General features: G+C 31.7%; 1 protein-coding gene across 7 annotated transcripts in view; it reads right to left on the reverse strand.

Annotated features, from left to right (window-relative positions):
- The window catches only part of Senp6 (SUMO specific peptidase 6), a 115,211-nt gene that overhangs the window by 70,115 nt on the left and 20,866 nt on the right, over positions 1 to 24,230 (reverse strand). For 3 of the 7 annotated variants that reach the window (XM_048800175.1, XM_048800279.1, XM_048800103.1), the window contains exons 2-6: positions 21,842 to 21,935; positions 19,449 to 19,509; positions 6,999 to 7,144; positions 6,067 to 6,171; positions 1,648 to 1,668 (exon numbers count right to left, since the gene is read on the reverse strand). In XM_048800175.1, coding sequence (XP_048656132.1) covers positions 1,648 to 1,668; positions 6,067 to 6,171; positions 6,999 to 7,144; positions 19,449 to 19,509; positions 21,842 to 21,935 — 427 coding nt within the window. Of the gene's footprint in view, positions 1 to 1,647; positions 1,669 to 6,066; positions 6,174 to 6,998; positions 7,145 to 19,448; positions 19,510 to 20,749; positions 20,837 to 21,841; positions 22,046 to 24,230 lie in introns of those variants that run through there. The other 4 variants (XM_048800237.1, XM_048800132.1, XM_048800314.1 and 1 more) reach the window with 4 other exon arrangements.

Genomic DNA, 24,230 nt, shown 5'->3' on the forward strand with positions numbered 1-24,230 from the left:
AAAAAAAAAAAAAAAAAAAAAAAAAAAAAAACCTAAGATCTTTCTATTATTCTGATAATATAACAGCACCCGCATTTCAATTACAATGGCATGAAGGGAAGAATACTTATTTGGACAAAACAAATGTCTGTTCTAAATGTGTGATTGTATGAAGAGCTATTTAAAGTATAACAATTTTACCAAAAATATTAATGGTCTTACTAAAAAAGTAGTCACTTATGAGTAAAACATTTAAAAGATACAAAGGATTCACCTGTATCTAGAAGTAATAATTTACTCAAACAGGAAAAAACTGATGGGAAAGTGTCTCTTTCCTAGGAAATAGGTGATAAAATATTTTCATAGCCCATTCATTTAAAACACACAACACGTGTGAAATAGTTCAGAATTATGTTTAAATCTTTTTTACTGGAAGGATTATCATTAAATTTGTATTTCTGAGCAGGCTGGGAATATAGGTCAGTGGTAAGCACTTGCCTAGCAAGTGTGAGGCCCTGGCTTTGATCACAAATACCACAAAAAGAAAGAAAGAAATTCAGGCTGATGATGTGCTCAGTCACAGAATGCTATAACCAGGATGCATGAGGCCCTAGATTTGATCCCCAGCAACACAAAACAAAACAAAACAAAACAAAAAAAAAGTATTCCTGGAACTCAATGTTCATAAAGATATAGTAAATTTTATATAATATTCCAGATTTCTTTTTACCTTCTCTACATATTTTTTTAATTATACAGGTGAAATTATAGATCAAATTATATAATTTTCCTTTTCACACTCACCAATTATATAAAAGTATTGCTTCAATATAAGGGCTTTTAACCTGTTTGGAAGGTCCGAAGGCAGGGTTCACAAAAAACTTTTTTGAGAATCTCATGAACATTTGAAAAAGATATGCACATACACAAAAAGTTTTCTCATCACAGGGGAGAGAAATTACTTTTAGGGACACTTGCTTTAGAATGATTATGATCATTTCATTATTCAAAGAAATGTGTATTCTTGAAAACGTTTTCCCATGTCCTTTATATTATTCATATTTCTCTATGTGGCCACCACAGTTCTTACAAAGGAAACAAATACTGATAGAAAGTTGAACATAAAATTCTATTACAAATTTTTTTATTAGAATAGAAAACATTTGCTGTTTGAGGTTCTAACTCCAAGTTTAAGTTGTCCCTAGTTTACTATAGAAAAGTATAAAAGCAGGATCATTAACACTGAATTATAAACATGAAAGAATTTGATAATAAAACTGAAAGCAACTTTACTACCGAAGTACTGAAATATTCTATTTTTAAAGAAAAGTAGGACACATCATCATATATATGTAATAACCATTCATGGAAAAATGGTTACTGTAAATTATGCCTAACCCATGTAAGCCAAATAATATGTTGTACTATAAACAGGTTTCCTTCTATTAAAATTAATACTTTTTAAAGACAGGGAATATAGCTCAGTGGCAAAACACCTGCCTAGCATGCATGAGGCCCTAGGTTTGGTTCCCAGAATAACCAAAAAAAAAAATTTAATAATATACTTTAATGATGAACTCTAATTCAATAGATATTTTTCAAAGCATATTAAAAGTCTGATATTTTACTGCTATATCCATGCTCTAATTTCAACAATATCAAGCTTACCTTTCTTTTCGGTCCGGATTGCTTAAAACATGAAAAAGAAAAAAAATGTAAGAGGCAAGACCTCATTGTTGATTTATCATTGTAGTTGCATTAACTGCAGTCAATAAGGCAAAACTATATTGTGATCAATTTGTTTTAAAGGCATTTTATGTATATTAAGTACTATGTTGTAAGTGTTATCCAAGCTATTTTTCATTTCTTGTTAATACCCAAAATAATTTAAACAATCTTCTTATGTTCTTAACAAGAAAGATGGATATACACAAATATGAAAATAAATTATTGAAAGGACTTTATCAAACATTTGAAGATACTCATTATTTTAGGAATTTTAGGACAGTTATAGAGTTTCCAAGAATAGCAACATTTCCTTAAAGTTACAAAATTTTTAGTCATTCTATTATCAGGTATGAATATTTGCTTTCGAGAAAGAAAAAAAATTGAGGCTGCACAGTATTTGAGACATGATAAAAAAGTCTGAGATTATGGGTTGGGGTTGTGGCTCAGCGGTAGAGCACTCGCCTAGCATGTGCAAGGCCCTGAGTTCGATCCTTAGCACCACATGAAAATAAATAAAGGTATTGTGTCCAACTACAACTAAAATAAATAAATTAATTAATTTTAAAAAATTTCTTTTTTTAAAAAAAAAGGTCTGGGATTTAAAATCATGCCCTGGGCTGGGATATGGCTCAAGTGGTAGCGTGCTCCCCTGGCATGCGTGAGGCACTGGTTCAATCCTCAGCACCACATAAAAAGAATAAAATAAAGATGTTGTGTCCACCTAAAACTAAAAAATAAATATAAAAATAAATTTAAAAAAATAAAATCATGCCCTCTTATCATAAGTACTATGTATAAAAACTCCACATTTCTCCACAGTTCCTAGAAGCTCAAAAAAGAAACTTCACTTAAAAATTAATCTATACAAGATTGACATCCTGTAATTATTTATCTTTATTATGAAAACAACTAAATAAAAAACTAACTGTAAGCAAAGCACAGTTTGTAAAATCCCAAAATTCCCACACTAACTCTTATATTCATGTGGAGCACATAAAATAATTTAATTCCAGAAAATTATGGGAAAAAAATATGGTAACTTATTTGTATACAAACACACTCAAAAGAAACAAAATCTTTTTCAACAATAAAAAATCATAAACTTACATAACACATTTGAAATTTTACCCCTGCTATTTAAAAAACATATAAAACTATTTTGGACAAATGACAAAAAAATGAGGCAAATTCATCACATTCCTATTAAAATAAGTGAAGCAAAATATATAAGTTTAAATACAGCCTGTTTTACCCTACATATGGAGTTATATTTCTAGGAAAAGCAAAATAAAAACCAAAAGTTAGGCATTAATACCTAATCTAGTCATCTCCAACTTCACACTGTTGAGCCGAAATGAGAAGAGCTTAGTACTCTCATTTTGCTTTTTTTTAAACTCACCTGTACACAGGAAAGAAGACAATACAGAATAGAAACAAAAGAAACCTAGGTTTGATTCTTCCCAATAAACCAAGTTAGTTAGGAAGAGGAAAAAACAAAACAAAACAAAACAAAACAAATATATATATATATATATATATATATATATATATATATATACACACATATACATATTTAAGAAAAATGGACATGAGAGTATAAGTGTGTATATGTGCATGTTCACTTTTCTTATTGGGAAAAATAAATCTACTATGATGTCTAACAATCAAGTCATGGCATTTTTTAAAAAGCTTTAATGTGTTTATTATAAAGTCCTACACTAGAAAAATCTTAAATATGCATGTGTGTGTGTTTGCGTGTGTGTGAAAAACAATCTGTGAATTACAAGCATTTCTTGAAAAGGGCATTTCTTGAAAATTCAAATTAAGACCTGAAAAAAATAAATTTTAGGAGAAGCTATCTTTAAAACCCTGTGTTTACCCTCATTTGAGGCCTGATAATTGTGCCAACTGCTTGTTGCCAATCATTTTAAGCAAAGTTTTCTTCACACTTTGAAGATGTGATTCTATCTGGTATACTCAAAAGTACCTGTAATACCTCCTCCTTCGTGACTTTTCCTTTGCTTTATAATATTATTACAAATACTTTGTACTTCTCTACTAAGGCACTTAGGTAACCATTTCTTTGTCTTTCTATCATTTGCTCTAATTAAATTTGAACTTCAAGGGCAAGAACTCGGTCATATCTTTGAATATGTTTCTTACTTATGTCTATTGCATAAAATTAGTGTTTTTTTAATATTCATCTTAAAGAAAATTGGAAAAATTCTTAATGACTGTCTTTGAACCTCAAAAATCTTTTCAATGATAGTCACACTGCAGTTGGAATAAGACATGTTTATTCTTATACAGAATAAATAAAAGAAAAACATTAAGTAGAATCTGTTCTGCTTACTTGACTCTAAATGTTTTCTTTACTGTTCCTAATCACTCTTGTCAAATATTTTCACTCAGGATTGTTTTCTTTTGATCGTTTCTTTGAAATTAATTTAGGTTGTTGCTGTTTTTGAAGGAACAATATTTTATTACTAAGCACTAGTTCTTATAAAATGAATCTAATGATTTACAAAGATGAGGAATGATACATATGCAAGGTAGAATAGGTGTCAAAATTAAGAATAAAATGGGGGCTGGGGATGTGGCTCAATGGTAGAGCACTTGCCTAGCACATGAATCACTGGGTTCAATCCTCAGCATCACATAAAAAAAATAAAGTTAAGCCAGGCATAGTGGAGCACCCCCATAACTCAGTGGCTTGGGAGGCTGAGGCAGAAGGATCACGAGTTCAGAGTCAGCCTCAGCAAAAGTGAGGCACTAAGCAACTCAGTCCTGTCTCTAAATAAAATACAAAATAGGGCTAGAGATGTGGCTCAGTATCAAGTGCCCCTGAGGTTAATCCCTGGTACCCTCAAACCCCAAAAATAAAGTTAAAAAAAAAAAAAAAAGATTAAGAATAAGGGACTTGGGTGGTGGCTCAGTAGTAGAGTGCTTGCCTAGTGAGCACATGAGGTGCTGGATTCTATCCTCAGCACCACATAAAAATGAAATAAAGATATTATGTCCACCTACAACTAAAAAATAAATATTAAAAAAAGAATAAAATGAAACACAACCCAATTTCCAGACTATAATCATCTTTCAAACATTCCAATGAGGACATAAAGGAAGGAGAATAGGTCATGGTGTAAATAATACCAAACTGATAACTTCAAAAGCAATAATAATTTAATATTTTAAGCTGTAAAATATAATCAATGTGATTATAAATTTTAAATTAGGGCTGGGATATACTCAGTTGGTAGTGCTTGCCTTGCATGTACAAGGCCCTGGGTTCAATCCTCAGCACTATAAAAAATAAAATAAATTTTAAATTAGTAATTCCACTTAGACCAGATTTTCATAATATCAAGAATATAGTTTTTTAATCAATAACAGTTTCTATTAGTGTGATCGGTGTGTGGGCATGTGTTTCCTCTTCTTCCCTTGCCACAATTACTCTTTTATCACATTTTCATGTTTGTCCCACATGTAGGTAAAGAGTTTGTGTACTTTGCATTAGGGAAAGCCAATTTTTGGTATGTACATTAATTTATCTTAATTGAACTTATCAAGTATCTTATGTGATACTCTGATAACACATTTAAGTAAAAAAAATTATGAGAGATTTAAGGTTTTTAAATCTATATAAACATGGAATATATATAAGAAGGAATCCTAAGGTTCCAGACACATTTTTTAAATGAGTACCAGCCTAGATTTTCATTTTTAAAAACAAAAAATAGCATTTAAAATGTGTCTTTAAATTTTATCAGCTATAAAAGACTACTTATAATGTAATGCAGTACACTATTTAACCGCTAGAATCAAATGAAAGGGATGTTAACATTTCAAAAATCATTCTGAAAAACCTCAAAAGCATACCAGGCTTTCCTCAACTATTGCTTTCATTATTTCAATGTTGAAGCCGGACTTTCAAGATCAATGAGAACTCCTAAATCTATTAAAATCAAGATTATCTCAAACATTTAAAAAATAGCATAATTTGTTTTATTACTATGAAACCTTACAAAGCAAATAAAGTAATAGCTATAGTTTTACTCTCCAGAGCTCAACTACCAAAAACTGAGCATTTATTAGTCAAACACTGTATGGTCAATATCATAAATCAGTTTAATTTAAATATCTCTTAGATATTGAATTGTAATGCAATACAGTGACTTGTATTTTAAAATTCTCTATTTATAAAATGTGATTATTTCAAAAACAGAAATAAAATAAGAAAATTTCAGGTCATAAATTATTTCAGAGATCTACCTCTTTTTCTCTCCACAAAGGAAAAAAAAAAGTTTGTTTAACAAAAAAACAACTCCTGTTAAAGATAAATAGAATTAGAATCCTTACCTTTGGGCTGCTGTTTTTACTACTGGTATCTGTGCATGAGCATGATGAAAACGTCTACCATGAACTACAGTTCCAGAACATAATGATGCATTTTGTGTATTTTCACTGCAAAATTTAAGAAACAAAAATAATCTAAACAAGAGAAAAATTACATACACAATGACAAAATAAATTCTTCTAAAATCTAAGTATACACAATAAAATCTTTACCATTTAAAAAATTTATAGATAAGCTCAATTAACTGTACAAAATTGTCCCTTGGAAGTTTTTTTTTTTTTTTTTTCAATGTTTCCCATACAGTTTCAGGGGAAAAATAACAAATAGAACACTAGAACGGAAATCCAGAATCCTAAATTTTATTTCTGATTCTGCCACTAAGTTGAAAGTTACTTCACCTTTATGGATCTCAGCTATTTATAAAGTGATAGAGGAGAGCAATTTTTTAACCCCACTTATGGTTTGTTACTGATAGTCCAATCCTAATCAGTAACAGTGGTTCACTATAAGCGCTATGAAAGTTGGGTTATATCTGGAAGAGGAATAAGAAATCTATAAGAGAAAAAAAATTCCCTTGTTGAGACAATCTTAATTAGAATATCTTAAAAGACATTATCACCATCCCACCTTACAATGCCTTCTATTTCTAATATTATCACTGAAATTCCACTAACTAAATCAAAATAAACACATCAGATGACTGCCTATTGAAATGTTTTTTGCAGTGTTCTATTCAGAATCAAGAAATCACTGCAATCAACCCTACCCCCGAGATTCAAAGCAAAGAATCTACACATTAAGACCATCGTATATCTTGACCTACTGACAAATTCAAAAGAAAAGGTACAGGGTAGTTTTATAGTTAAAAGATAGTTATCTTTTGGTGTTAAACCCTTTATGTTTTACGTAGGGTACTGGGGTGAGGTGCTTATACCTCAATTTCTTATTGTTGTTCAACATGTTAAGTCCAATTGGGTTGCCTTTCAAAGTTTTAAAACTTTCAGTCTTATTTCGTCTTACATATGTCTTCAAGATGAAATCATCAGAACTAGCAGCAACAGTTTCAGATGGTCGATTTAACTGTAAAAAGATCCATAAATATTAAAGAGTTAATAAACATAAAGAGTTAATAAAAATAAAATTTATCAATAAATATTTAAAAACTCATTTGTTAAAAAAAATAAGTAAAAATGTTATTGGGGATAGGGAGATGGCAACAGCAGTGGCATAAACCTTAGAGTAATTCAATTACAGTACTTTCCCCTAAAAACAGTGCATATTTTTAGGAAAGGGGAGTATATTTTCTCTTCTGTAAATCTCTCCAAAGATAGTTGAAAAAAATGAGGATAGTGGATCTTAGAATAGCTTTCTCCAGAGAGAAAAAGATAAAATAATTCCTATGCTTAACAAGTCTTATTGCTATCCAAAGGACAGTACTGCCAAATGTGGCAATCAATAGTCAATTTAACTTAGGCTTTTCTGTAAGGATTTTTGCTTTACATGAAAGTTTCTATATCAACACAGAAATTTAGATAATGTCTTTATACCTTCATGGATGCAAATGTTAGCATAAACATATTATAATCACCTTGGGGAGATCAGTATAACATAATGGCCTTCCTTAAGCTCTCATTGAAGACACCAACCTTGGTTATAGTCATTTTACAAGACACTTAAAAGCTGTTTTCCAACAATTTATGGCTAAAAGGTCCTAAATTCTTAGTGATAATTTTCCCAAAATAACATTCTGAATCATTCTTATGCACTTTAATTTCATTTGTTGTTATTTTTTAAGACAGGATCTCTTCTATGTTACCCATGCTAGCCTGAGCCTCCTGAATAGCTGGGACTTAGAGGTGAGTGCCACCATACCAAGCAGTTTAATTTTTCTTTTTTTTGGTGCCATGGCTTGAACTCAAGAGGCCCTGAGCCACATCTCCAACCCTTTTTATTTTTTATTTTGAGAGAGGGTCTCACTAAGTTACTTGGGCCATCTTTGAACTTGCAATCCTCTTGTCTCAGCCTCTTGAGATGCTGGGATTACAGGTGTGTGCTACCGCACTGACTTAATTTCATTTTTGAAACAATCTTTTATTTTCTTTTTCACATTTCTTCAAGAAAACATAAGATAGTGGCAGAATGTGATGGACATCATTATACAAAGTACATGTATGAAGACTTGAATTGGGTGTCAACATACTGTATATACAAACAGAGATATGAAAAACTGTGGTATATATGTGTATTAAGAATTGTAATGCAAAGAAAAAAACCAAAGTACATGTATAGAGGCATGAATTGGCGTGAACATACTTTATATACAGATATATGAAAAATTGTGCTCTATATATGTAATAAGAATTGTAATGCATTCCACTGCTGTCGTGTATTTTAAAAGAAATAAAATCAATAAAAAATTAAAAAAAGAAAACATAAGATAGTATCTTGATTTTCCCCTAAGTATTTATATAGAAACCCACAGTACCTCAAGAAGTATCTCTCATAAAAAGCCCTAGCTAAAGGACAGCTATAGACAACACAAACTCCACCATCATAAGCAAAAGGATCTTAAAAATTCTTCATTTTCCAATTTTGTTGCCTATACAGTGCTTATAGGTTATGTAATTTTAGTCAACAAGAAAACAACCAGTAATTTTAGCTTTGTCGGATAACTATGTATCTCATTTTTAAAAAAAAAGATCTTTTATTGTATTGTCAAATTCCCTTAGAAAAAAGTTTCCTACCATCTGTCATACTTGGAATAGAGCACCAAGAAAAAGAAATCACTTTAAAATAGAATCACAGAATGTAAATTTGTAAAGCCTGTCTTATCACATAATTCTAACTGCACAAAAACTCAAGAGATAATTGCTGAATTAAAACACTACACATAAACTATTTTAGATACCTGCCACATTTAACTTTTCCTAAAAGTTTTTATTTTCCATCACTTTATTTGAACTCTTAATTTGGTAAGCTACCTCAGATTACTGGTGAGAAAATAAGACATAAAGAAGTAAAATGGAGCCATTTATGGCTGATTATCTTACAAATTAGAGCATAACTATTAACAAAATCAAAATGATACATTCAGCCAAATGTGGTAGCATTTGCCTATAATCTTAGCTACTAAAGTGGCTGAATCAAGAGGATCACAAACTAGGCCAGCCTGAGCAATTTAGCAAGACCTTGTCTCAAAATAAAAATTAAAAGCCAGGCACAATGGCGCACAACTGTAATCCCAGCAGCTTGGGCTGAGGCAGAGGATCACAAGCTGAAAGCCAGCCTCAGCAACTTCACGAGGCCTCATCTCAAAATAAAAAATTAAAAGGGATGGTGATGTACTCAGTGGTAGAGCACCCCTGGGTTCAATCCCCGGTAATGCAAAAGCAAAAAGGAAAAAAAAAAAAAAAAGCAAGAGCGCTATAAAACAGATGGATTAGCACAAAACAATCACATTTCTAGAAAGCCAACTAAAACACAGGCCTCACTGAGGTCAGTTACACATTAACAAAGAAAAACTATTAAATAACTACATTTAATAATGTTAACAAAATGTAGCCATTAGGGAAGATATAATGCTAGTGCCATGCATTATATGAATTACATAGTTTCATATAAAATGTCACAAAACTCTATAAAAGTGGATAGTTGTCAACAGACTTAGAATCTGATATTTTATATAAAGTCTGTCCAAATATTCAAATCTTTTGTTATAATATAAAAAGTAGTTAATACAATATATAAATGAGTATGGTTGTTTTCCAGTAAAATTTTACTTTATGGACACCAATTTCAATTTTATATATTTACTTGTTGTGAAATAGTATCCTTTGATTTTTTTTAAAGCATTTAAAAATGTAAAAACCACTCTAGCTTAAGGAACAAAATTTGCAGGCCATATTCAACTCATAAACCTTCCATTTGCCAATCCCTAAATAATAACATCAATCATTATGTAACTAATGCATAACCAATCACTAGAAAATAAGTTCCACAAGAAAAATAAAATTATCTATTTGCTAGCACCAAGAACATTGTGTTCAAAATGTATTTACTAGCCAGGTGTAGTGGTGCACACTTGTAATCCCTGCACGCCTGAAATCCCAGCAGCTAGGGAGGCTCAGGCAGGAGGATCGTGAGTTCAAAGCCAGCCTCAACAAAAGCGAAACCCTGTCTCTAAATAAAATATAAAATAGGGCTGGGGATATGGCTCAGTGGTCGAGTGCCCTGGAGTTAAATCCCTGGTATCAAAACAATAAAAAAAATAAAAAATAAATTTACTGTATGAATAAATATTTCATTGAAATTACTAAATGTGCAAAAAATCATCACATAGTTAATTTTAGGAGAGAATAGATGCTCAGGAAATTTAACACATAATAATTTCAGATCAATAACAGAGCCCTAAAAGATATTAAAAGATTACTGGCATTAAAAATGTTTAAAAACAGGGGCTGGGGATGTGGCTCAAGCGGTAGCGCGCTCGCCTGGCATGCGTGCGGCCTGGGTTCGATCCTCAGCACCACATAAAGATGTTGTGTCTGTCAAATACTAAAAAATAAATATTAAAATTCTCTCTCTTTCTCCCTCTCTCTCACTCTTTCTCACTCTCTCTTTAAAAAAAAAAATGTTTAAAAACATTTACATCCCAAAACTGAAATAAAAATAGGGCTGGGACTGTGGCTCAGTGGTAACGCACTTGCCTGCACTTGCCTGCATGTGTGAGGCACTGGGTTTGATTCTCAGCACCACATATAAATATATTTTTTAAAAAAGTCTATCAACAACTTAAAAAAAAAAAAAAACTTAGGCTGGGGCTGGGGCTGTAGCTCATTGGTAGAGCGCCCTCCTCACACATGTGAGGCACTAGGTTTGATCCTCAGCACCACATAAAAATAAAGATACTGTGTCCAACTAAAAAAAAAAAAAAAAGGTTTTAAAAAACAAAACAAACAAACAAACAAAAACTTAAAACAGTAAAGAAAGCACTAAATACCAAGAGAAAAAAAAAACGTGATTTTGAAAAAGAACCAACAGAAGTTCTACAAATGATAAATGTCATTGAAATGTAAAAAAAGAAAGGCTGAGATAGGAAGATTGCAAAATCAAGGCCAGCCTTGGCAACTTAGGGACCCCATCTCAAAATTAAAAAAGAAAAAAGGTCTGGGGCTATAGCTCTAGATTCAGTCCTCAGTAGTTGGGGGTGGGGGGAATAAAGAAAATAAAAGAAATCAAAGGGCAGATTAAACAGCAGATTAGAGACAGCTGAAGATAAGAATGAGTGATTTGGAAAAAAGAACCAAGAACATTACCTAGAATATGAAAGTTATGTTCTTCTTGTTTATTATCTTTTTTCTATTAAACTTAAAACACAGGATAAAGAATATGAAAAAAACAATAGTCTGCTGTCTACTAAGAATCCCCAAAAGAATAATGTAGAAAGGCAATATCCGTGGAGATAATAGCTCAAATTCAAGACATAAGTCTTTTTATAGAGGACCAGTGAAACTATTCAAGACCAAAGCCAAAAGGCAAAGAGATTATTCTGTTTAAAAAAAAAAAAAGCATATCAAGACACTATGAACAAAAATAAAAGGTCTTTCCTAATTCCATCAGAATTACAAACTTTTTCCAATAGAAATAGAAATTGGTTTAAAGTAAGGATCCATACAGACCTTCTTATTACCACAAGCCATTCAAAATCTTAGGATATGTAAACTCCTGGGATACACAACAACTTTTTAAACTTTATTTTATATATAAAATATATATATATATATATATATATATACACACACACACACACACATATATATTAGTTATTGATAAACCTTTATTTTTTATTTACATGTGGTACTGAGAATTGAACCCAGTGCCTCGCACATGCCAGCCAAGTGTGCTACTGCTGAGCTAAAGCCTCAGCCCCAATACACAACAACTTTCTAAAGGATAAACAGTTATGGACAGTTTTAAGGAAATCAATTTCTAAATCTCAATCTATAGTTTTATATTTCCTTAAAACTGAATTACTTTTAAAATTATCTTGAGAAAGGTACTAATATAATAGCTCTTTCCCATTTCCCTTTTCACAATAGTTCCTTTTTCTACTTTACAAAAGATATAATTCTCTACTGTATTAGGATCTAAAAAAAAATTCTGCAAGAAATAATTTGAAATACTAGGGTATGTGAACTCTCTTTTAGTAAGTAAAATAATGGCAGGATGTTGGTTCTTTCCTTGTTTTAAGAACACTTTTATGAAAGGTCTTCAAAGGATGAGTTAGAAACTGGATATATTAGGCCAAAGTAGGATTTTTATTGGGTTATTGCAAAATGGAAAAGCAACAGTTATGAAAATTTGCATTTACTGACTATATTCAGAAAAATATTGCTCAAGGGGAAAATCAAAGGAAAAGGATTCAAAGACAACATGGTATAAAAAATGTTTTTAAAAAAGACTGAAATCTGCTGTGTCTTATCACAACCAGGTAACAAATTCAACTCAAAACCAACACTGTATTTATCTTAGAATTCTGAAGTGAAACAATTATTGAGAAGATACATATTTACATTTAATAAATACATAAATGAAATATAAATGAAGTGAAAAAATGACAATAGACCTTTACAGATATAAGAATGGTGGGACAATGTAACTGGCCTCGTTAAATAATTTTATGTAGACATTATGCATAAGCTAAAGGAACTAAACATGCAATATCAATATTTTAAATAAAATACAAAACCCACAAAATATAAACTATCTTACAGGAAGTATTGACCAAACCATAGTAAGGACTGTATCCTCAAACTGGCGATGTAGCTCAGTGGTAGAGCACTTCCTAACATGCAAGTGGTTCCTGGGTTCACTCCCCAGATTACTCCCCCAAAAAAGGTGAAATTAATAAGTATTAATAAGAATTAATAATTTCTTAGAGTATTGGGTTTTCCTAAAAAAGGGGTGGGGTGGCGACTAGAAGTAACAAATTTAATTACTAGCCACTCAAATCCTAATGAAATCATTCCCTAAAATTCAGAAAGCCTATTATTTCAATAACTAGATGACAAATTATTTTTGTTTTAGAAAAACAAAATTATTTTTATATAATAAGAATTTGTAATACATTCTCTGCTGTCATATATAAATTTTTTTAAAAAGGCTGATATTTCACACTTCTCTTTTGTTCAAAAATCTACCACAGGGAGACTCAAGAGTACAGTGAGAAAAGCCTGTGCACTGGAGCCAAGTACAAGGGCTTCAATCTTTGTTCCACCATCCCACAGCTATTTCAATTTACAGTGATGTATGGTTTAATGGTGGCTATAAGCAGGCAATTTTGTCACTGTGTAATCATCATAGAGTTTACTTCCACAAACCTAGATGAAATAACCTACTACATACTCAAGCTATAATATAATATTAATGAAACCACTGTAGTATATGAGGTCAAAATATATTTTTGTTTTAAATGTTCCATTTCTGTCATTTTGGGCACTTAATTCAAAAGGAAAAAACTGACACGCTATATCAAACTTCTTTCTATATTCAACTATTTACTACATGAATAGAATTTATATCTAAGAAGTTTGTTTAAAAATTGCTCTACCTCCATTATGTACAACTATAATACACCAATTAAAAACAATGGAGGGTTAGGGTTATAGCTCAGTTGGTAGCATGCTTGCCTCATATGCATAAGGCCATGGGTTTAATTCCCAGCACCACATAAAAAAGCGGGGAGATAAACAGAACAAACCCCGTCCCCCAAATTGCTCTAGAAGTTCTGTTTTGGTAATATTGATTCATGGGCACACCAACTACATAAATAAAAAAAGAAAGTACAGTCCCATCAATTTAAAAGATATTTTCCAATATTATTTCAGCTAATCGGCTTAATAATTATAAATCTATAGTATTTCTGGCTTAAATATAATTATGACTCAATTCAGTTATTAGAAAACAACTTATAATCTTTCAGTGACAGGAACTCTCCTTTATATTAATTTTACTTAATATTTCAGTGAATGGGGCTGGGGATGTGGCTCAAGCGGTAGCGTGCTTGCCTGGCATGCGTGCGGCCCGGGTTCGATCCTCAGCACCACATACAAAACAAAGATGTTGTATCCGCCGATAACTAAAAAATAAATATTAAAATTCTCTCTCTCTCTCTCCTCTCTCTCTCTTTAAAAAAAAAAAAAAAAAGACTTAAGACTATCAACAGTAATTCATTACTATTGTCACACTGGTGGTGTTTGGATTTAAAAAAAAAAAAAATTTCAGTGAATGCATATTATTATTAATGTACAATAGCATAATTAGGATTATAGGTATGCACCATTATGCTGGCTGTTACATGAATTTTTATAACAGATGATACTCAGTATCAAATCAGAATTATCACTAGACATATTCACATGATAGGTTTTACTTTGAAATATCAATATTAAAAATTCCTAAAAACTTGCAATGAAGCATACTGTATACATTTTCAAAAAAATGATGAGAAATTTGTAAGCCAGGAAATAAATACATGGCTAGAAGTAGTGGCACACACCCCTAATTCCAGCTATGGAAGAGACTGAGGCAGGAGAATAACAAGTTCAAGCCCAGACTGGACAACTTAGCAACCTTGTCCCAAAATAAAAAATAAAAAGGTCTGGGTATAAATAGCTCAGTGGTAGAGCACCCTGGGTTCAATTCCCAGTACTCGGGCAGGCGGCAGAGGGGTGTAAAAAGACTAAGCTCTATAAACACAGTGATAGAAAACAACTTTTACTTTTCCCTACAAATTTATTTCTTTTTTTATTTTTATTATTATTTTTTTGTCTACATTTTAGGGAATTTAGTTGTTCAAATAAAATTTAGAAAACCTACCATATGCAAAACCTGATAGTTTTCAGTGTAAATATTTTTTTGTCGAGCTGAGGAGTAAATCCTGGACATTGCATATGCTAGGCAAGCAATCCACCATTGAGTTATATCCCCCACTCTGGAAAACAGTAAATTTAAAAGTTCCTAACATACTATTAAACTCTAAGTACAGGAAATATGAAGAGGGCATTAGGTTAAATTGACAAAAAGTTTGAACATATACTCCGCAAGGCTATGGGATATGGGAACTCTCATACAATGCTAATGAGGACATCAAATGTTAACTCCTATGAACAAAAAAAAAATTGGCAACAGCTATCAAAACTACATGTGAAGGGCTGGGGATGTAAGTTAGTTGTTAGAGTGCTTGCCTTGCATTCACAAGGCTCTGAGTTCAATCCCCAGCATGGCCAAAAAAAACTGCATGTGACTTTACCCTCTGAAATATAAAACTATAGATTGAGATTTAGAAATTGATTTCCTTAAAACTGAATTACTTTTAAAATTATCTTGAGAAAGGTACTAATATAATAGCTCTTTCCCATTTCCCTTTTCACAATAGTTCCTTTAGCTTATGCATAATGTCTACATAAAATTATTTAACGAGGCCAGTTACATTGTCCCACCATTCTTATATCTGTAAAGGTCTATTGTCATTTTTTCACTTCATTTATATTTCATTTATGTATTTATTAAATGTAAATATGTATCTTCTCAATAATTGTTTCACTTCAGAATTCTAAGATAAATACAGTGTTGGTTTTGAGTTGAATTTGTTACCTGGTTGTGATAAGACACAGCAGATTTCAGTCTTTTTTAAAAACATTTTTTATACCATGTTGTCTTTGAATCCTTTTCCTTTGATTTTCCCCTTGAGCAATATTTTTCTGAATATAGTCAGTAAATGCAAATTTTCATAACTGTTGCTTTTCCATTTTGCAATAACCCAATAAAAATCCTACTTTGGCCTAATATATCCAGTTTCTAACTCATCCTTTGAAGACCTTTCATAAAAGTGTTCTTAAAACAAGGAAAGAACCAACATCCTGCCATTATTTTACTTACTAAAAGAGAGTTCACATACCCTAGTATTTCAAATTATTTCTTGCAGAATTTTTTTTTAGATCCTAATACAGTAGAGAATTATATCTTTTGTAAAGTAGAAAAAGGAACTATTGTGAAAAGGGAAATGGGAAAGAGCTATTATATTAGTACCTTTCTCAAGATAATTTTAAAAGTAATTCAGTTTTAAGGAAATATAAAACTATAGATTGAGATTTAGAAATTGATTTCCTTAAAACTGTCCATAACTGTTTATCCTTTAGAAAGTTGTTGTGTATTGGGGCTGAGGCTTTAGCTCAGCAGTAGCACACTTGGCTGGCATGTGCGAGGCACTGGGTTCAATTCTCAGTACCACATGTAAATAAAAAATAAAGGTTTATCAATAACTAATATATATGTGTGTGTGTGTGTGTGTATATATATATATATATATATATATATGTACAAGTCTTTATTAAAGCCCTGTATTTAATAGCAAAAAAAAAAGTCTGGGGAATATTTCTTTTTATTAATATGGGACTAACTACCTATAGTAGTATTAGTATTATAGCAATAAAAGAAATGGTAAAAGATCTTTGTTACTGTGAACTACAGAATATACTATTATGGAAAAGTATCAAGGAGCCAAACCCAAGGGGATTCTTCTCCAAAGGTAATATATGTTTATATTTAAAATAATATTGATGGTAGATAAAAATAATAATAGAAGGTTAAATCATGTAATTTTTAAAACAGATTTACTATAGAAAACAGAAAAGGATATAGGGAATTAAGACAAAGCTACACATCTTGGAATATAATTTCTTTTGTAAATGTGACACTGGAACCATGTAAAATTTTTTACACAATTATAAAATAAATGAATATCAAAATAAAAAGCAATTCTTTAAAAATAATAAACAAAACTTTCTATTGACAGAATTAAAACCAATAATAAATAACTTATTTCAAATGACTTAAAAATAGAAATTTAACCATATACTTCCAGTTGGATACACCTGGTATGCCAGCAAATACAAAATAAAATTATTCTTAAGTCGTTCTTTTAGTAATTATGTTGCTATTATTAATGTGAAAATATTTTATATTTCTAATGGGACAAGGCAAATAAGTAAATCAACATCATTAGGAATCAAAACACTAATCAAAAAATGCATAAAATAAAAATGACTGATAAATTTGATGATACAAGAAAATACATTTTCTCCAAAGCAGTAACTGCTATTAAGCAAAGACAAACAAAAGTGTGGCAGAGAAACTGGTTAAAATACAGCTATATGCTGCATAATAACATTCTCGTCAATGATAGATTGCATATATGGTGGTGTTCTCTTAAGATTATAAAAGAGTTAAAAAATTCCCTATCTTTTAATAATAGCACAGCTGAGGTAATGTTTATGATGATAATGATGTAAATAAACCAACTACACTGACAGTTGAGGTGAAAGCATAGCATATACAATTATGTACAGTATACAATGCTTCACAATAAACAACTGTTATTGGCTTATATGTTTACTATATTTTTTATCATTACTTTACAGTGCACTCCTAAAGTTTACTGTATACTCTGTTACACTGGCAGTAATCTCATACATCTCCTGTTTACTGTGTCTCTTGACAGCATTGAGGCCAAACTGATTCCTATACCACCTAGGTTTATGTTTAAGCATGCTCCATAATGTTCACATGAATAAACTGCTTAATGACTGCAGTTCTCAGAATGTGTCATTAAGCAAGGTCTGAATACATTAAAAACTGATATCACATCAATAGATGAATTTCTCCAAAACACTGTATTTCATGAAACCTAAGAAACCACTGTAAAATGCACCATTATTGTATGTAGTATTCTGAAAAAAAAAAAAAAATTATTAAACTAGCCCATGCTGCTAAAGATGCGTTAAATTTGAGAGAAGCTGAAATATGGAAATAATATCTTAGTCTCTATAAACAAAATTCTTTTTTTTAATTTTTAGTTGTAGATGAACACAATGACTTTATTTTGTTGATTAATTTTTATGTGGTGCTAAGGATTGAACCCAGTGCCTCACTCATGCTAGGCAAGTGCTCTACCACTGAGCCCCAGCCCTAGCCCCCAAAATTCTTAATAATATTCTAAAGACCAAATTAAAAAAAAGGCAAAGGATATTAACTGACAATTACCTAATAAAGAAATAAAAATGGATTACTTAAATGAAAAAGTGTTCAACTTCTTTCACAATAAAAGAAATGCAAATTAAGATGCTATTTTCTATTGGCAAAGATTAAAAGGTTGATAACATTGTGAGAGAAGTATGGGGAAACAGATGCTTTTAGACACTGCCACCTAAGTGTAATGAGGTATGTCAAAATTAGAAATAAACCTGTCCTGAGCTGGGATGTAGCTCAATGGCAGAGCACTTACTAAAAGCAAGTCCTTGGATCAATCCCCAGCAGCATATAACAAAATGAAACAAAAGAAGAAAGAAAGAAAAAAAGCCGGGTGGGGGAAGAACACAACACCACACCCACACCCACACCCACACCCAAACACATTACACACCTGCTCTGATAACAACAGCTCTACTTACAAGAGCTGTATCCTACAGATGTGCTTGCATGTACGTAAAATAACCCATATAGAAGGCTAATTTACTCAACATTATCTTAAGAAATAAAAAATTTAAGCTTGTAATAAGTGTGATGATATGTGTGATAATGTGTGTTAATAAGGTACCCCATACAATTGAATACTATGTACCCATGGAAGAGAATGAGGGTGCTTTTTATGAACTCTCATGGATAGTCTCCAGATTAAATTAAAGCAAGATCAGAAAAACTACGTACAATATTTCCTCATCTGTATAGAATATACAACTGTATAGAATAGAGTAGGAATATACATCTTTATAATGCGTAACATATTTTGCTATTGCTTGGATAAGTGTTCCCCAAAGGCCCATGTGTTAAAGGCTTAGACACAGCCTGTGGTGGTATTGGAAGATGGTGAACTATTTTAGAGATGGGGCCTAATGGAAGGAAGTTAGGTCATGGGGGTAAGCCCTTGAAAGATACATGGAATCCTGGCTCCCCTCTTTCTCTCTTACTGTTTTCCAGCTGTCATGAGGAAAACCGTTTCCATTACTATCCATTCTTGCTACAATGTACTATGCAGTCACAGGCCCAAAGCAACAAGGCCAAGCAATCATGGTATAAAACCTCCAAAATCATGAACCAAATAACCCTTTTTGCTTATTAACTTGATTATCTCAGATATTTTGTTATTGTAATAAAAAGCCGACTAATGCACATTTCCATAGGGATAAACAAGAAACTAAGAATACCTATTTGCCTCTGGGGTGGGAAGTGGGGATTTTGAAGTTCACCAAACAAATAAGTCTTTTAATTAAAGTAACAGCTTTTAGTATATAACCTAAAAGAAAAGAAATTTAAAAGCAACACTTGCCTTTTTTCCTTTTGAGGTTTCAGAATCCTCATCTTCTTCTACACTGAGTAGATTTGCCCGACTACACAGAAAATAAGGGGGAAAAACTTTAAGTAACAATTATAATCCAAACATTAAATTAAATTAAAAGGTTTATTCTTTATGTTCTCCTAATCCAGAGAATCATAAAACTTTTTTTGTAAATAGTAAAATATTTTAGGCTCTGCAGACTATATAGTCTCTGTAACAACTACTCATCTTTGCCACTGTAGTATGAAAATAAGTCATAAACTACATATGTAGCTGTGTACCAATAAAATTATTAACAAAATCAGGTAGCGGGCAAGATTGAAACTATAGGTCACGAATTATTGATTCCTACTATAAATGAACAGAAAATCTTGTGGTTTTTTTAAACAATGAATTTTATATATTCTCATTCATTTTTCCTTTCTCTCTTGGATTGACATTTAGGGAATAAGAACAGAGAAACAAAATGCAGAGGAAGAAACACTGTCAAAGGAAAAAAAATCAGCTAATGAAAAAAAATTAATTTCAATGCTTCTGCCACAGTGAAATATTTATGATTTCACCACTCCTGAAAATATCAACCCTCCACTGAGAATCAGTGGCCTGAGAGTTTTAAAAGATCAGACCAATATGTAACATGATCAAAAAGCTGAAGCCCAAGGATCATGATGAACCAGAGTACAATTCATAAATTAATTGCACAGCATAGCACTTTAAAATATTTTTTTAAATCACATAACCATGGCAAATCTTCCAACAAAGAAAATCTAACATACATTTTTGAAGACAATTCTTCTGCTAAACTGTTTATAATTAAAAAAAAAAAAATCCTTGTTACTTATAACTAAGAGTGAAAAAAATATTTTGCTTCATTACTTTTATATATATCCTAACTTTGGGGGAAAGGTTAATCAGGGATTGAACCCAGTGGCGCTTAACCACTGAGCCACATTCCCAGCCCCTTTTTTTTTTTTTATTTTGAGACAGTGTGTCACCAAGTTGCTAAGGCTGATTTCAAACTTAAGATCCTCCTGCCTCAGCCTCCCCAGTCACTGGGATTACAGGTATGCACCACCATGCCCAGCTATATTTTATTTAACTTTTTAAATTCTAAAAACCAAAATGTTTGAAAAGCAGTATACTTTCTCTTTAGTTTAATTTCATAATTTAGTTGTATTTTCTCAAAACTATGTAAATACTAAATGTCTATAAGAAGAAAATTTAAATTGAAAATTAATCAGAAGACAAAAAAAAAAAAAAAGACCATAAAAAACTGACTTTAAGAAACTTACCAGTTCAAAGCTCTTCTTCAAATATAACTTGAAGGCACATAAGTGGTAATAATGAACAGAGCTATTTCCCAGATAGAAGTAAAGCACCTACAATATTTAGCCAACATAATTTTTGCATCAAGATTTCCAAAAAATATTTATAGTTTTGGTAGAACTTTGTGTGTATACTCATGTATACCAGAATTTCTTTCTTTTAACCAGTGGGACACAAGGGCAATAAAATCAAGAAATAAAAACAGCATCAAATGTGCAATACAAATCTCATGATGTGCTAAAAGTACTAATAAAACTAAAATTTAAAACAAGTATTTATTTTGGTACTGGGGATCTAATCCAGGGTTGCTTAACCATTGAGCAACAACACCAGCCCCTTTTAAAATATTTTATTTAGAGACAGGGTCTCCCTAAATTGCTTAGGGCCTCACTAAATTGCTGAGGATGGCTTCAAACTCATGATCATCTTACCTCAGCCTCCCAAGCTGCTGGGATTACAGGCATGCGCCACCACAACTGGCTTAATTTAAAATCTTTACACAGCATTCATTCCAAGTACACTAATAAAGTCCAATGGACACTCTGCTTAAACTTCTGCCTGGGTAAATATCTGTGCTTATCATTTACAATGGCACTACTTTCTCAAGTGAAATATGATCTACAATGAATGTGGTAGTGGTAGGGTCACAAAGGGAAAAGAAAGAAACTTTAGGACTTAAAGCTTTCATACAAAATTCAAGGTTCTTAATCTGGGCTCACTCATGACAAATGGTGGCTCTTCAAATTGCTGCCCAGAGTACTTATTCTTCTTTAAGAATAATTTTCTTAATCTGAAAACTTCTATTGCATGATCAGTTTTTAATCATGAGGTTACATATATTATATTCACATATTTCTATATTTCAAAAGAATTTCAAAAGACTGACAAATGTAATAGTAAAATTATTTACCAATAAAGAATTGCTTTGTCTTTCCTTAATGTTACTGAGTTAAATGTTTCAAGTAAACACCATACTCTTAAAAATCTTTCCATTGAATGTTAATTTTCTAATGAGAAATTTCATTCTTATAAAATATCTGAGGGAAAAAAGTCCTTACTCTTTATCTGTATCTCCTTCACTTTCTTCTTCATGATCAAAGCTCCAATTATTTTTAAAACCTCCATCTCTCTTAGACTCTGATCTAGCCAAAGCTGAAATAAAAACAAACTGAAATAAGTATTTATTAATAGAGCTATTCAATACAAAACAAATCTGAACATTTCCCAAGCTCTTTGATTATTCTAAAATTTCTTGTGGGTTTTTTTTTTGTTGGTGGTGGTGGTTTTTTGTTTCTTTATTTGTTTGTTTTTGGGTGGTGCTGGGATTGATCCAAGGGCCTTGTGCATGCAAGGCAAGCTCTCTACCAACTGAGCTAAATCCCGAGCCCTTTTTCTTCTTCTTCTTTTTTTTTTTTTTAACTATTTTTTGTAAACATCTTATTTTCTCCAAAGAGAAAACACATTAAAATGTTCTTTTTTTCTAATTATTATATGTAACTGCTACACAAAGAAGCTCAAATTAGTAAGATATAATAAAAATGGGGAGAAGCACATGAATATGTACAAATGTATAAAATCAGCCCTAAGTCTCCTTTGATCACCAATTCTAGAAATTAATGACTAATTTTAAAATAGTTTGCTTGCTTTACTCATGAGAACTATATCCAAACCTCTAGCCTTTTCCTTAAATTCCATCATCTCTGCTTTTAACAGAAGAAAAATATGACAAGGTTTCCTGTGTTGGCAAGATGGTTAATTCCATGTCCAGAAAAACTTCGAATCAGAATACAAAAAATGCTCGGTATGTTTAAAAAAAAAAAAAAAAAAAAAAAGTAAGCATATAGCTGAACCCCCCTGAAGTCATAAATAACTAGAAAGTAGGAATCCAGAAAGATAAATAAAGTTCCAAAGCTGGCATATGTCTTGGAGCCATATGACAAAAAAAAGCCTGATGTCCTAGAGCCTATGCTTTAAGGAGATTAATTTCAGAATTTTAGCACAATGACACATAAGGTTAAAAAAACAGAAAACCGGGAGGATAACACTCCAACGAGGTGAGCCGGGGGGAAAAAAGAGAAAAAAGGGATTCACTAAAGAATAATTGTAATGTTTGATCCTTGACTCTAGGGTTCTGAGTTGAACTAAAGACAAATAAATTATCTGTGTGTCTACCTCACAGTCAGTGTTATAGCATAAATGTTCAGATGTTGAAATCCCAACCCCAAGGTGATGGTATTAAAAGGAAGGCCTGGGCTGGAGTAAAGCACATGTGAGGCACTGGGTTCATCCTCAGCACCACATAAAAATAAATTAATAAAAGTATTGTGTTCATTTAAAACTAAAAATTAAAAAAAGAAAAAGAGGGAGGGCCTTTAGAAGGCATAGGGTAGAGCCATCATAAATGTGATTAATGTCCTTATTTTAAAAAAAAGAGAGACATAAGAGAGTTTGTTTGCCCTTCAACCACAGAACAGTCAGAACACATCTATAAAGAAAGCAAGCCCTTATCAGATACTGCATCTGGATACCTTAATCTGACTTTCCAACCTTCAGAACTTTATATATATAGTTTAAGTCTATAGTACTTTGTTAATAGCAGCCCAAATGAACTAAGACCATTAGGGAATTCCTAACCATAAGCACATAATTATTAAGGTTTGAGGCCAGAATTTCACAACCTACATGGCCCAGCAAAGTACATAATTAAAATAGCCTCTCCTTTGTTTCAAAAAGCAAAGGATGATAATGAAGGGAATGTCATCACCTGGAAAGCAATTAAGATACCCACACTGCCACTGCAGTTGCTCTAAGGCCTACCACCTTCAGAAATTGACCTGTGGTAAATATGGCTACCCTACTAGGCACAAGAGAAAATAAAACTGTATGTCAAGGCTAAAAGAACAAAATACTACTATTCAAATGAGGCACCTAAAAATCATATACCACAGATTAAGGCAGAGACTCCATTAAAGAACACCTAAATCTGTGAGGGCAGCTACTGAAATATCCAGTTCATGTTGAGAATCTCAACAACTAGTCAAGCAATAAAATGTTCTGGTTAAAAAAATAATTCCAAAAATAAGTAAAACCTCACATGAAAACATCATTAGCCATCATTGAAATGCAGATTAAAACCATAATGGGAAATTACTTCTCACCCATTAGGATGGCTATTATTATTATTATTATTATTATTACTATTATTATTATTATTATTATTATTATTATTTTAATGTAAAGTAGTGAGCTAGAACTCCAGTGCATTGCTGGTGGAAATGTAAAATAGTACAGTCACTGTGGAAAAAGTCTGGCTGTTTCTCAAAGAGTTAAACACCCATGCAAGATGGAGTGATGCCACTTATAATCCCAGTAAGTCTGGAAGTTGAGGCAGGACTCAGCAACTTGGTGAGACTCTGTCTCAAAAAAAAAAAAAAAAAAAAAAAAAAA

The sequence above is a fragment of the Marmota marmota genome, unplaced genomic scaffold, assembly GCF_001458135.2.
Source record: "Marmota marmota marmota unplaced genomic scaffold, marMar, whole genome shotgun sequence".
Taxonomy (NCBI): Eukaryota; Metazoa; Chordata; class Mammalia; order Rodentia; family Sciuridae; genus Marmota; species Marmota marmota.